Source organism: Psittacula echo (genome assembly GCF_963264785.1).
Source record: "Psittacula echo genome assembly, chromosome: 1".
NCBI lineage: Eukaryota > Metazoa > Chordata > Aves > Psittaciformes > Psittacidae > Psittacula > Psittacula echo.
In genome coordinates this window covers 110,100,861-110,116,832 of record NC_137735.1, presented here as the reverse complement: position 1 = coordinate 110,116,832, position 15,972 = coordinate 110,100,861, and the positions used below count along the sequence as shown (strand labels likewise).

The 15,972-nt window shown below is 43.1% G+C and overlaps 1 protein-coding gene across 4 annotated transcripts in view; it reads right to left on the bottom strand.

Moving 5' to 3' along the window:
* Positions 1-15,477, bottom strand: part of BORCS5 (BLOC-1 related complex subunit 5) — a 72,177-nt gene extending 56,700 nt beyond the window's left edge. For 3 of the 4 annotated variants that reach the window (XR_013957641.1, XR_013957642.1, XM_080625374.1), the window contains exons 1-2: positions 15,293-15,477; positions 14,551-14,694 (exon numbers count right to left, since the gene is read on the bottom strand). Coding sequence is in view for 1 of the 4 variants with exons in the window: in XM_080625374.1 (XP_080481500.1) it covers positions 14,551-14,694; positions 15,293-15,350 (202 nt within the window). In the remaining 3 variants the exon portion in view is untranslated. Of the gene's footprint in view, positions 1-14,550; positions 14,695-14,923; positions 15,031-15,292 lie in introns of those variants that run through there. The other variant, XR_013957643.1, reaches the window with a different exon arrangement.
* Between the last annotated feature and the right edge of the window lie 495 nt (positions 15,478-15,972).

The following is a 15,972-nucleotide window of genomic DNA, read 5'->3' as shown; positions in this document are numbered from 1 at the left end:
AGGGCATTGAAAGTAAATATTATTGCTGAGTGAAAGCAGTCAAAGCACACTGATGAACGTACACACTAGATCTGTCCACAGAAAATGACAATTTCTCAAATGCTTTGGAGAAGCTTTCTATTTCATTAAAAGTTCTGAGAAAAATAAGTTACATAAGCATTACATGTCCTCACATAAAGACTATTATACTAAGGTCCAAAGACTTACTACCATATACTTGAAAGAGGAGTGAGATCATTCTCATTTTCACTATAAGCTATCCACAAGTACCAAGGATGTACCTGGTTTGTCGCCTGACATATTAAGCTGAATATAGAGACTAAATAACACCCTTGTGGGCACTGGTAAATATTAAGCTAAAGCCCATTCCCCTTCCCCACCCCCTTCCTATCAAGACACTGTCTCCACCTATACCTAATATAAAATCAGTAATAGTAAAACATACAACCTGCCTTTAATTCCAAGAAACCACCCAATAACTAGTCTTGCAGAACAAATATATTTAGTGTACTATGACACACTTAATTTAGCACATTACCTGATAGTCTAGCCCCCCTCAACTACCTCATGCTTGAGCAATGGCTCTGCTTCTAAGAATTCACATACTAGAAAGTCTCTTTATTTTTTTTAAACCCAAATGCTATCAACCCAAATCCCTTCTGTGTCACGCAAGGTGCGTTTGTAGTTCCATTTTGCGAAGGAAATATTTCAAAGGGGAAGTAAACAGTGTGGTGAGCCCCAAGAGGAGAAAAGCACTTAGGAAGAGGGCACATTAATTTTGTTCAGGCAGGCACACAGACTTCAGTCAAAGAGACAGGAACTCACACAAACTGCAAGTTTCATTTAAGGCATGGTAGTACAGACTACAAGTTGGGGAAATGGAAGAGGAGAGAGACTTCTGTGGTTTTCAACTGCATAGCAAGAGTTATTTCTTTTTTAAAATCTGATATTCAGGGCTTGAACACCACAATAATATGCGCTTATCTCAATTTCACTGTACTGTATTTTGATAAATGAGAAAAATAAGCCTAGCAATGTGGATAATAAAGAGTCATTTTAGCACTGTACAGTCTGTGCTTAAAAGTCCTCTGAAAAACTTCAGCAGGGTCAAAAATTAGAAGTAGTACAGATTTGTTTTCCTGTTAAGCCCCTTGAGTTAAGAAGGGAGGGGGAAAATCAAAAGCATCAAAATAGTTGGCATCAAAACAGTTTCTAAACAAAAGGTTTGGGAATAGTCTCAGCACTTTTTATCTTTTTCAACCTCAGTTCTCTCTGATGGCTGCTTTCCAAAAAAAAAAAAGATCAATTCTGCTGCTTTTAGGGCAGAAAAGCCCCAAATCATTAGCTTAGTCTGTTCTGTTCACCCCTGCTTTTGGAAAAATCACTAAACCAAACCAGGAATCAAAGAGCATAATACAAAATTTGTCCAGAAAGGAACAAAGGTGCAAGTTCACCAGTCCCGCTGAGACAGCCAGACCTCTGCTCCTGCCACCCCATCACCACCCAGAGCGGCCTCAGGGCTGCCCTTCCACCCTGCTCCACACTTCCAAAGGAGTAAGCTGGTCAGCAAAGCACAGAGGCAAATCCAGCCAGGACACCTGATGGAAAACATGAGCATCTCAATAAATTCTGCTCACATTATCTTCACGTCCAATCCAGAACCTAATCTGGCAGCATGCTCAGCTTAAAACCATCAAGGTAAGAGTCTCCTTAGTTCTGAAATACCTAGCCAGGACAGCTAGTTGAACCAGCACTGTGCCAGATGTTTCCAGATGGAAATTTGTGATGGATTTATGGAGAATGATGCAGCAACCACAGCCATAAGCCTGTATGCTCCAGTGTTAGTCAACCACATGAGGTTGCAGCTCCACAACTGATAAAGCTGATCTCAGCTGGCCCAAATGTGACCTCACTCCACAAGCCATGGGATTTCTCTCCATACCAGCCCAGAGCCTGCTGGATCCCATGATGAGTCTATTCACATTCCTTGCCTGCCAGAAGCGTTTTCCCTTTTTCATTTCCCATATAATTCCTTGGTTATGCTGATCACTGTATTTTTCCTTCATCTTAAAACTGCATTTACCAGGAACAGACAGTAGAGAGGAGTCACCCATGACCACTTGTTAAATATTAATTGACTGGAGGTCAGAATATCTTCAGTTTTTCCCCTTTTCTCAAAAGTATACGTCATCTGTCAATGTTTAACAACTTCTCCCTTTTCTTTTGTCCTGTATGCACTACCCTTTTCTTTCCCTGTTGCACACTGACCATGATAGCACACATGAGCACAGCCCATTTTCGGCCAACTCAATCAGTTTTCTCTATCCTTACTGAGAGCTCACATCAGCCCTACTGCTGCAGTAAAGTGAGCTAGATATTGAGGGCACTGATGTCATTTCACTGCACAGGAAAACTACTTCATTTTAAGTCAGATTTTAAATACTTGAGCAATCAAAACTTTAACCTGTACCTTTGTACATGGTTTTCTTCTGCAAGCTGATGTGGTACAAAGTTAGACACACCACCACCATTTTCTTCGCATGTGTAAGAGATATGACATGAAAAATAAATCTACTCTTCCCCCATCTGTCCCACTGCCTGGCATTAAAAGCTAGGTTGAGTCTTCATATTCTTCATGCAAGTAGAGATGCAAACACTGACAACAACAGTAATTGGATTTAGATACTAATGGCATTCGGCATTTAAAGAAGAGGAAGTCTAAAACACCACTGCAGCTCAGTCACCAGTTGATGTGCTAGAGATCATTAGACAAGAGAAATAACTCATGTACACTAGTGATTAGTCCACAAAACCATGCAATGGTACACAACTTTTGAATTCACCTCTATTTTCACCTGTTGGATGTTACTACAGGCATGCAAGTTTAAGAGGCCCTCTGGAAAAACATACTTCAGGCAAGTGTCTATCTACAATCCATCAAATTAGCCATTTGGATCCTTGAAAAGATTACTACTTGAGACCAAATTAATATGTGAACCAAAGTCTGATTTTTGTCACCTGTTGTCTTTATTAGGAAATGAAGCAAGCAAATCCCAAATGCCTGCAGTGATATTTTCTTACAGGACACCGCACTTGTCGCTAGGATTTTGTCTTACTGGTAAGGTGCTAAAGACAACATGGACAAAACTCCCATGGGTTTGCACTTTTTGTAACTTCTGTGCTGCCAGGCAAGAGGCCAAATCTTCCACAGAATATGAAGCCATAGCCAAATCCCCCTCCTCTCCAATGTAAGATCCTGCAACACTTCATGTGCTAAGTTGGCCAAAGAGAATCCATGCTAGCACCTCAAGTCTCTGGACCACCCTGTGTTAGCAAAAAGCAGAAGTGCAGTTAATTCCATTTTAAAGCTCCATTGGGCTCTAGACTCCAAAGACAATAGAGCTGTGTGAAGTTCACATTAATCTCTGACCAAACAGCAATTCCATTTCTGCCACCCATACATCCAAGCACATGTCAGAGCTTGGGAACAATTTTGGTTAAAAAAAAAAAAAAAACCAAAACAAAACACAACTATGCAAACAGAAAAGAAATGAAGCCTCTCATCTCAGTGACTACTATATGTTCCTTACTGCCTTCGCTACCACAGAATGCTATAAATCAGATGGATAACTAAGGAAATGAAGAACAGTGGAGAATTTCAAACTATTGCAATGAAAATAACCCAGCCACCACCCAAACTGACTCCAATTCTAAGTTAATACTTAAACTGGTGATAAGACCCCCTCAATGGGAGGCAGTGAAAAGCAAAAGTATTCTAGCCTAAGTCATCCTGTTTGTACAAATGTATAAATGCAAACACGTACTTGCATTCCAAACATCTGCCTTTTGCTACTTTCGTATCACAGAAAAACAAGATTTAATCTCACAGGAGGTAAAGTATCACGCGTTACTTCAGAACTTCCACCTGCAGTATCTCTTTCACTTCCTATTACAGATAAAAATTCTGTTTACTCAGATGAAGTCAAGACCTAAGGATGAAAAGGAAAATCAAGCTTTCCTCTTAGTTTCAGGCTTTGTTTAGATGACAGAAATCTTCCAAGACTGTTATTACAAAGAATGAGGATTGATAAAACCCCAACTAACCTTTTGCACATCCTGCTCCTCAGACGGCTGAACATCCCCAACCCATTCCTTGCAAACAAGAGATCAGTCAGCACCAAGAGTATCAGCAGTGCCTTTCCAGCAGTTTTATTTGTGATTGGTATCATGTTGAAAATAGTGTTTTAAAACATAAGCAGTTTTATTTAAAACTTGTGAAACATATTGCTAGGATAATGTGTACTGCAGCACCCTACTTCTTGGAGCCCACCACATCATCTTCTTGGTCTTACCATGAAGTGAAACCAAAGGGTTACTTACTGAAACAATGCCCAGTGAAAATTATTAAGAAGCCTCTCGATCACTGCGACTTACAATGTCTTGATCCATAAGATGATCATACCTTCCAGGGAGCTCTTTGCAAATGTCCTATTTACACTGTCACAATCATGATTATCTGCAGTGCAGTGGACTCCAGGTCAGCTTCCAATTGCACACAGCCGGCATAGAGAGGGTGCAATATGCCAAGGTACATTAGAGGCAGGATAAGTCACAGAAACACCCTGTCCTTGAAGAACTGCCCACACACAGAGGAAAAAATCCACCACGATCAGGATATCACAGTGAAAACCTAATAAGAAGAGATGATCACTTGTCTGAGATCCAGGTAATATCTGAAAAAGGGATTCTTCAGCAGAAAGGTTTTCCTTGGCACTCTGCTTCTGGTTTAATTTGAAACATGACTTCCCATCCCTTGTAGCTGGCACATGAGTTTAGAAAGAGTTCGCAGAAACAATGAATTTTAAACATGGAAACTCAGAATCCAGAAATTTTATAACAAGGTCTGAGTGCTGAAAAGATGTGTCTCACTACCAATCTCACTGTGAACAGTGAGATGAGGAGGAAGAGAACACACACCAAGAAATTTTGCATGGTGTCTCACTGGAAACAAGTTTAGGAAAGCATTAAGGTTGCCTGTATTAGCATTTTAATTTTAAAACCCCAGCTATATTCAAATAGGTTACAGCCTGAAGTTCTGGTGAGTGCCAACACCTTCCCAAACACCAAAAGGTTTGGACAGCATATAGTGAAGGACACGATTCTCCAGCTGATGTCCAGATGTTTTGCTACACACCTCCCACCAACACATTCAAGGAAAGAGAACCACATAAATCCCTCACAAATTCAAAGAGCTTTTACTGGCATAATAGACTGGAGACAAAATATCTTAATAACATTTCCAAAGCAACAGAGATGAAGGTTCAAGACATTACCTTTCCACGTTCCCTCTCCTACAAAATATCTTGGGAATTAGCAAAGCATTGGATTTTAAGCTGAATAGACATACAAGATGAATACAGAGATCCTCCTCAAACACGTGTTAATTTGCCTGATCCTAGCTGAACCCCATACGTTAGGAAGGTAGCATAAAAGTCTGGATCACTTCATAGATGCATAATTTCTTTCCCTTTCTCCCTTTTTCAGTTCACCTCTGTCCGTCAGTAGCTAAAGGGTCTCAGTCTATACAGTGTTGTGCACCTTGGCAGCAACACTGTTTTGTAGGGCTGGTGATGAACTGGAAAAGATCTGATTGACCTGAACATTTTTGGGCTGAGGCTGGGGAGGAGAGAGTGTTGCAATCATTTTCTAGACACATGAGTTACTCAGTTCTACTCCCTATGCTAGATAAGCATTTCTTCCCAGCACAGTGAGCAACTAGGGAAACACTTACTAAGCACCAGTAAGTCCGGGATGAGAAAACTAGAGTCTTCAACACACCTACAATCAAGTTGCCAGGAAAATGCTATTAAACTCCATGTTACAGATGGCGTACTGAGGTATCAATCAACAGCAATGGACAGGAGCCAAACTTCAAGTGCTTCCATCTGAATTACTGCAGATCTATACTTTCGTTTTCTTACCATACACACTTAGAAAACCCCTATTATTTGCAACTAAAATTAAGTAGCACACAAGATTTTTACTTTTCAAGATCATGAAGACTTCTGGAAGACTTTCAGCTGAAGATCTCTGCACCATCTCCTCACAGACTCGGGACTGTTACACCCTGAGTTACCTCTCATGAGAGGTGACTGCAAACCCAGCTTGACAGCAATGCCACCAAGACCTTGGTTACTTCATACAAGGAATGTAAGTAGAACACAAATGTTCACGAGAAGAGCTTGAAAAGAAAGCAGTTTTCAATGAGCTGTTTCAGCGTGGTTTTCTTCTCAATCACATCTGCTACTCCTTTTGTATTCCAGTGACACCCTGTGGCAGTTACCTAGACTGCAGTCTTTCCAAGTCTCAATATTCATGTTGACAAAGAACTACAGGGGTAAAGAACAGCAAATCGGAAAACAGAGAAAGAACATAGCAGCACTGAGTTGCAGGATTGCTGCTGCACCTCATTACTTCCGAGGCATGAAATGCACAAGTTTCCCTTGCACAGCAGAGCCACTTACCAGCAACCTATCACAAGCCGTCCCCTTGCCTCCTCAAGCCACAGCTCAGCAGGCAGACTGAAAGGCAGCACTCTACCCCCTTGCTCCACCTCTCCCTTGGGCACAGTACATCACTGCCAAGCTGGTATAACACGTTGGAAAGAATCTAGTTTTACTGCCCGAGCCTCTCACATCTTCTACTGCAACATCAAACTGCACTTCAAACTCTGATATTTCTGTTTGTGCAAGTTACACAAGTGACTTCCCAGGCATATCCAAACTGTATCAATTAGAGGACTCCAGCCTGCCATCATCAACTCCCAGTTCTCACTGCATTAGAACACTCACCTACCATTCCAAGAGTACAATTTCTGTATGCACCACCTACTGAAAGGAAAAGATAAAAACACACCAACCACAAGTGAATTCAAACAGCAGTCTAGTATTCTTACTGTTTACTCTTGACCTCTACAAAATATCTCTTGTAACAGCATATGCATTTACTTTTGCTCTTCATCTCTTTGCCACATGAAATACACGTGAAAATTTCATACTCCTTACAGAATGAAAAACATACTCTATACAGAGGCTCAAATCAGCTCAAAGTGGATCTCTAATACAAGACTCAGGCCAGAGATAATGCACTGAATGACATTTTACATTCAATGAACACATCAAGGCCAACCAGGGCATATCATGTGTCTTCTCTGAAATCATGTGCCAAAACTACAGTCAGTAAACGTTTTGGAACATGAGAGAACTTAAACATGTGCAACACAGGTGAAAGTACCCAGGGAGCTCTTCCATTCACACAAGAAGAAAACCTCCAACAAAAAAACTCCACACGCACCCAACACATCAGCCCACTCACACCACTGCAGCACAATCTTCAGAAGTTCTCAAGTGTCTTAAGATGGCTGAAGGATAGTTTCCACCATAATAAAGTCAGACAGACAGACAGACAGATAGACAGACAGACACTGCTACAGAGTATGCCAAGGATGACCACAGTTTTATGAAGGCTGAGTAGCACCTCAGCAGCTCATGCCAAAGGCTGTCTGGAGCCCCTTAGCACAGTATGCAAGACCAAGGAATAACTAAGAGGTAGATGGACAAATAAAAGGAGGAGAGCCAGAGTGAAGTGCACATCTTGGTCTCCAATCCCTTCTTCTGAGCTACAAATACTTCTAGCTTGTGGTTATTTAATATAGAGTATATAAACAGACAGGTAAGCACAAAACCTCTGAGGTTGTTCCCTTCCAGCTTCTTGTGCCCCTCCTCACTGGCAGAGCATAAGAGACTGAAAAGTCTTATTCTTCAAAAAGAGTAAGTGCTACTGAGCAACAACTAAAACATCAGTGTGTTATCAGCATTAAGAAAAAACACAGCGCTGTACTAGGAAGAAAATTAGCTGTATCCCAGCCAAAACCAAGGACACAGTTTTACTGATTTCTCATGGCAGATCCGTCCTGGAGGTAACAGCAAAGTGACCTTTGGCATGTCTAGCTCATTTTCTTCTTACAGAATCACAGAATCATAGACCATGAGGTTGGAAGGAACCTAGAAAGATTCATCAGCAACACTCCAGCAGAGCACATTAGCTCCTATACATTATCTGTCACATGCATCTGATTTCCAATCTCCTCTTGAGATGAATCACATCATCTGTAAACATTTCTAATCATACTATGTATTTTTGATGTTAGAAATAATTACTTTCATCTCACCTTAACCAATTAATAATGATTTCAAGGTACACTGGCAAACATGCAGGTACTCTTCCTCAAAGTGTGTGACAAATCTATAAGCCAGGACATGGTTAACTCCTTACCACATGGTATTTTCACTCAGCACATCTTCTAATGTATCCAAAGGGTGGCTGCATGACAAGAGCCATACAGGCCAGCTGGAGAGCTCTGTCACAGAAGCTCTGTGAAGATAAAGGAAGGACAATCTGCAGGTGACTTGAGATGACCAGCAAAGTTTATTCAATGCAGAGAGATGGTGGGGAGGAGTCATACATGCCTGTGGAGTTCCAGACAGGAGCCACAGCTATTTGGAGCTCAAGGGTACCCACCCCAGAGAGAGGAGGCCAGGCTAACTGTCTAAGCAGATATGCTCACTCTCATTCTGTTTATCTGACAATGCACAAATGATACTAGAGTGTGGAACAGCTTGCTAACGGACAGGGGGGAAATGGTAGACAACTGAGTATCCACAGTCCCCACTACTCTTCCAACCGCTGCTGAGCCTATTGTCTGGATAATACCTAACCACAGACTCAAATCCTCTCACACATAAAATTGAGTTAGTCCAGGTCTCCAAATAGTCACAAACCACTGAATAAAACATGGAAATGGGACATCACCATCATCTTCCTCTCCTCCAGCTACCTTTTGAAAGCAAAGTTCCTCTCCTCAAAACTGAAGCATCTTCTAGGCTGTGTTTTCAGAAGCTAGTTTCAAGTCATGAAGCTGTAACAGAGAGGCAGCTCTATAATAAAGAAAACAGCTCCACAAGCCTAAATAAATAAAATATTAATTAAAAAGGAAAAACAAACCAACACCAAAACAAAACAAAAAACCAAAACAAAACAACAAAACAAAACCAACCAACAAATAAACAACCCACCAGCAGATGTGCACCCACATTATCATTCTTGGTATTTCTTTCTGCCCAACTTGCTTAGTGTTTGCAACAAGGTATATGAATATGAGCAAGAGGTCCATCCAACAAACATGGATGTTGCAAATTCTCTTGGAGCCCTATGCCCTCAGCAGTACTTCCAAGTGTGGAATAAACAGATCCTCCATGTAAGGTATATGGGCAGAACCAAAGAGGATTGAAGTACTGGAAGGAGTAAAGAATTACAGGAACAAAATTCACTACCATATCCTATTAGCTAAATTCCCTAGACAACAGAGAATGGAAGAAGTAGCATACAGTGGAATAAGGGAAAAAAGAGAGGATTTAAATCAGCATAAAATACCAAAGAGTGAGACATGACCAAATACATTGCGTCCCATCCTTCCTCTACTTGCTATGCCAGAAAGATAAATGCACTGATATTTTTCAGACAAGTAGTTTTCTTGCCTGAAAAAAGTGACCTCATAAAAAAATTATAAAGGTATAAACAATCCTTTCAAGCTGCCTAACACAAGCTTATGTTTCCTGTGACTGAAGGACAACAGAATATCAGCACAGCATCAGTACAGCAGCACAAGTTTTACCGCTGTTCTCTCTCAGAGAAAATTTCTCAGCATCTCCTTTTGCTTCTCTGCTGAAGATGTGCACCAGCTGGAATAAAAATATCACTGCCAAGTTTTCACTTTAAACCATACTGAGAGACAAAAGGGACACTCCTGATGTTGGACCTATCTTTTAAGACTTTCTGACATGTAACTTCAGTTTCTTTCTCACATTACTGCTAGGTAAACCGTACCCTAGATTCTTCAGAGTAAAGGCCTTTTTTTTTAATTCGTGAAATACATTTAGTGATAAAGAAGCAATGTAAATATGGATAATGGGCAGCATGGTAAGGAAAGATCTCACTGGGTTAGCCATAACCTATTCATTTACTTCTAATTCATGCCTTGACAGGTCTTGGCTTAATGTGTGCTTAACAAGACACCTGTCAAAGTTTTTGTTCTTACTATCAAGCTTTTGTTTGCCTTAGGTCTTGCTGACCTTAGCTCAGAATAGGAATTGTATCTGTACTTGGATGACTAGTTCTTAAACAGTCTTTTCTATATTAGTAACACACACCAATAGATCCTTCATATGTATCCACCTTTTTTGTTTACTTCACTGCTACTGCAAAGACAGACCTCACATTTCTTGAGGCTTGAGATGCTGATGCCCTCTGGAAGAACACAGTGAGCATTCTGCTTTCACAACACAAACTTAAAACCTAAACACCTTTCCAAAAGCTTTGGGAAGCCCTGTAACAATGTATAATTCCTTACTCCACCCATCTTACTTGAATTACCAAGAAAAACTGCATGGAAAAAAATATTCATCATTCACTTTTCAACCCTATCCACTGCCTCCTCACTTAACTGTGGTCATTAATCATCCTTAATTTAACACTCTTGTTTCATATTGGCCCACCTGTTGGTAAAGATGCTCTAACTGCACTTAGCCAAGTGTATCCCATCTCTTGCCAGCAGTCCTCAATCCTCAAAGAGGATCTCCTGGCCATAAAAGCCAAATTTCCAGTCAGATGTGATACTTCACAGATACAGTAAGTTCTCAGCAGTCCTACACTGTAATATCTTCTGAGTTTTCTGCAGTCACGACCACACAGAAAATTGCATTTTTAGGTTTTTTCCTAACACCTTCTTAAGATGGGCTGCTTTGTTCATAACCTACAAAAGTATCACTGTTTTGAAATCATTACTCAGAGTAGATGACTTTGATTTTATACACAGCTGGTGATGACTTCATGCTATGAACAGACTGTAAGAACCAGGGGTGAACAGACAGAAGTTTCATTTTCATGCAAATACCCTCAGGAACCCACACAAAGGAAAGAAACAGCACATCACGTTTGTTCTGTGTCTCTTACAAAGAGGTCTCTACAGGGAATGCTTGCGACCAGGGAGAAGGTTGGAGATTTCCTCTATTCCTCCCAGGAGTGTAGATTATACATTTTCCTTTCACTAAAAAGCAACCAAAAACCATCCTCTTGTTTCATCAAACAGTGAAGTCCTCTTCTAACATTTCTACCAGAACTTTTTTTGCATACAGGGAAAAGAAATATGCATGCATGACCTCTCCGTACTCCAAATATATAGCAACTTCAGGCACTTCACTCACAGGTGTATTCCTTAAGAGTAGTAAGAGTAGTTTTGCTCTCCTCTCAGTCTGAGTGTGACTGGGATTTGATGTTGGCAATGGCAATATAACAGGCGTCCCCAGGGATCTTTCCTAACCCCACTGTCAGAGGAAACTCTCCCCTTTCTGTCCATGTGAATATAGACCAGAGAAGGCATTCCCTACCATTATAAAAAGGACACGCTCCAGTCCTTGACTCACAGTAGAAGGCACAACACAACCACTTCAAGACAGTAATACTTACCACAACCAATCACGTCCAGCAGGTTCAAACATCAGAATCAGCAGATGCTTAAACGCTGACCTTTCAAACACTGCTTATTACGCATGCTCAGTAACCACAACACAACTTCAAAGAAGGCAAACATTACTCAGAAGGACCCTACAGAGTTATAGCTGTAACTGAGGTGCAATATTTGCTGCAGAAGTCAAGGAAAACCTAGTATGAAAGATGTCACAGACTTGACACTGGCATTTGCTTCCAAGTGAGAGTGTACAATGCTAAAAACCTCCAGCTTCATTGATCACAAGCTCAACTCAATAAGGCTAAAAGAGAGTAGTGTTTTTGTCTCTCAAGAACAGTCTCTTCATGACTATGTGCTTCCCCAGTTCATTACCTATTTGGCTTCTTTTGAGACTTAAAAGCAAAATAAAATCCCTTGGTTTTGCTTAGCCAAGGAGGAAGTCAAAAGAATAATGAAGCCCACAAGGGCTCTAAGTTAACCTCTTCAGCTTTCCAAGCTGGTAGTTCAAAAACCACAAATTTTTAGTATTAGCTGCTAGAAGACCTACAGTATCTTTCTTCATCCAACATTCTTATGTGTTAAGAATACAGATAAGAAACCAGTCCAAAACAGAAATCTTCTCAAGCTGGCCTGTGGCAGATCTGGGGTCTCTCAAGAGTCAACTCACTCAATAGCCCACACTGCTTTCAAGTAAAGAACTATCTGAGGCTCAAAAAGCCTCATTTTTATGAGCATATCTTAATCACAGAAGTGATTAAGCATGCAATACTCTGAAGCAGTCACCAGATGTCACCACATCTCCATAGACTCAGGGAAATTTCGCAGGCCAACCGATAGAAAGAGAAAAGGTATGTATCATACATACACAGCTTCAGGTCCAAAGTAAGACTAGAAAAAGCATCTCGGTGACCCAAAACAACTTCCCATCAAACAATGCATGCATGTTTAGGAGCTAAAGGACCTGCACTGGCCATCTATGTAGTGCTTTCCAATCTTTTTCTCAGCCATATGGCTACTATCTCTTATTTCTCACTTCCCACCTCAAGCCCTGTATCCTTGCACCTCAAACATCCATACAGGAACACCGCCTCCAGAAGCGATCACAAACCCTGGTTCCCAGTACTTCCACAGCTCTTGTGCAACCCAGATTCACTCACCACATTCAAGGCTGGGGGGAACTGAAACTCTTCGTCATCACGCTCTTATGCATACACAACCAACTCAGTACCAGATGTTAACGCATCTTCTAATTTGGTCTTTCAAATTAAAACTTCCTTATTTCTTTTCTGGATGTGGGTTCCAGCACTTACATTCTAAACTGCCACTGGAAAGATCCTGGTTCTGCCTTTTATACAAGGCAGGACTCCAGCAAAGCATGTTCTGCCCACCCATAATGACCCAGTCTGCGGCTGACATGAACACTGTGCCAGCACCAGTGACCTTAACAGTCCATTCTAAAATGGCAGTGAAAGTGTCAGGAATAAATCAGATACATATTTCTACGTCACTGTCTGTAAAGCTCAAAAAAAACCCAGCAGTATATCCAACACACACATTCTCTCCTTGGTCGAGAGGGACTGCAGTACCAGCCCCCAAAACATCCATGTTTGGTTTTCTCCAATTTAGTGGCCTCCCTATCTTTCAGCCCCTTCTGCTGGAAACAGCGGTCAGTGCTGCACACATCTAGACCCCTATGAAGCAGTACATAATAAATATCTGTCCCAATGGGCTATTATAGCATCCATGTTCCAAGTCCTAGTCATGTTCCAAAGTCTGCATCCAGTAGACACAAGAAAAAGAGAAAACCAACCAAACAAAAAAAGTAAAGAGTTTCTGTCCAAAAAGTGATGTGACGTTACATCACCTCTAGAGATGCCTGCAGGGCAAAATGGCTGCCATATCTTCCCAGCAGCCATGCATGAACCAGTGACACTCAGATCAGTAGTGCCTAAACCCTCAGCAGTATGAAGCCACATAATTTCTCCCAGTAGCAGGGATGCCTAAACATCCCAACTCCTTCCTCTCTGTCACTGCAGGCACAAGCAAGTGCTGCAGCCAAGGTATGCATGCACAGCAAGCCCCACATTTTCAAAAAGCATTGCCTCACACAGTGTCTACTCACACAAGTTTGCTGACCCACACTGTTTCAAGTGAGAGGAGCACAGCAGCCAGCTGCTCCCAACAACTTCCTTCCTAAGGGGCTTTCAGATACTAAGCACACTGCATGGTCTTCACAAAAAGAGGCAGCTAGAAGTCAGACTACAAAATGTACAAACAGCTTTTGGTAACTGTAGGCTTGACAACTCCAATTTAAATCTTCACTTCCCTTTGAACAGAATAAAAGGAACAAAGAATGCAGGAGAAGAAAGAGAAAAAGACTGGGAGAAAAAGAAACAATGCAAAAAGACACAGAGGGAATTTACAAAGTCCACTGATATAAAGGGATGTTGTCAACACAGGGCTCCAGGACCCACACTAGCCTCAGCCCACCCACCCCACAAAACAAGAACAAAATCTGCTTTGTGTTAGAAACTCCCACAAGATAATCTTGATTTCAAGAAACTGCACCCATACACAGGTAGCTGTGACTCCGAAAGAGTAACACAGAGATGTTGTTAAAAGCCTAAAGCCAAACTGGAGACTGCAGTCCATTATATATCAGAACATAACACAGCACCTCTCATCAACCAGTGGTACAGGGCAAGCTGGCATGCTTGGAGCCGTAGTATCTTCACAGTAGTTGGGCCCACTGCAGTGAGCATTACCAGCACATCTCTAAACCAGTTCCCACACTATTTAGAAGGCTGGGAATAATTAAAGTAAGGTTTGAAACAAGACAAGTAGTGAAAAATATATATGGAAGCATGAACATCAGCAGGAACCTCGGGATACACAAAGCACACACTCCATTAGGTACAAAATGAAAAAATAAGGCCTTTAAAAACAGTGGAAGAACAATAGCTTACCTTTCAAAAGCGGCTGGAAAGTTGGAATTTCCTGCAGTTTTATGACATCGGGATCATTGCTGACATTCCGCGAGGACTGTGTCCCTGGGGCTACCACCACAATGTCATCCATTTTCGCTCGCTGCTTGGCTGGTGACGGAGATGCTGGAAGGGTACGTGAGGTAAACGGAAAAATCAAATCAAGAAGGAGATTCCATCAGAATTAAACCCTAGGCGACCGTCGCTATATTTAACACAGCTCAGGTACATTTTTTATAGCATAAGCACATTACTGACACCACTAAAGTACCACAAGCTCCCTTCCCCCCCTTTAAGAACACATGATGTTCAGCACTGGTCTGTCAAGACCCGTGAAGCGCAGGTCATGACACACCTGCCCCACTGACACACTCCTTGTTACTCTCCCCCGAGCTCTGCACGCCGCTTCCCGCGTTCCACGCCCGCCACCAGGAACAGGGCCCTCACCCCGCCGCCTCTGCCTCCCTCGATCCAGGCGGTGCCGCCCGAAGAAGGCCCGGCGTTCTCCCTCCCGCCCGCCCAGGGGAAAGGCCGGGCCACCGCCAGCTGCAGCCTCGCAAGGGAAACCAAAGCCGTTCTCTTCTCCACAGCAACCGCCTCCCCGCCGCCAGGCCCCTGCAGCGAAACCGAGCTCCGCACCACCACATCACCGCATCCCCTCCCTCCGGGCCGCCGGCAGACAGAGGGAACCCCGCTCTCCGCCCGCCCAGCCCCAAGCAACCACCTGAGGTGCTGGGCTCGCCCGCGCGGCTCTCGGCCTCCGCGCTGTGCTCTGCTCCCATTGCCGAGCCGCCACCGCCTCCACCCCGCCCTCCTACAGCGCGGGGGGCAGCGGCGCTCCCCCGGCCGCCACCGCCGCCCGCCGACGGGGCTTCCGGCTGCGCCGGCCGGCGTCTGCGCCCGGGTCACGGGCAGGCTCCGCCCGGCGCTGCTGGCAGGCGGGGCTCCGCTAAGAGGCGGAGGCCGCAGGGAAGGGGAAGGGGAAGAGGCAGGGGTGGCGGCTCGGAGGGTGGGGGTTTGTTGTCGCTGTTTCCCTGGGCCTGCGGGGGAGTCGGCACTCGGCTGGGGCCTCCTGCAAGCTGCCCAGCAAGAGCCGCGGGGATCGTAGAGGGGAGCGAGCACGACGTTGGGGCAAAACATTGCTAATCTAACTTAATTAGTCAAAGGGCTGGAGCACCTGTCCTATGAGGAAAGGCTGAGAGAGTTGGGGTTGTTCAGCCTGCAGAAGAGAAAGCTCCGGGGAGACCTCAGAGCAGCCTTTCAGTTCTTAAAAGGTGCCTGTAAGAAAGATGGGAGATACTTTTAGCATGACCTGTTGCAATAGGACGAGGGGTCATGCTTTTAAACTGAAGGAGGGGAAATTCAGGCTGGATGTGAGGAACAGATTCTTTACAATGACAGTGG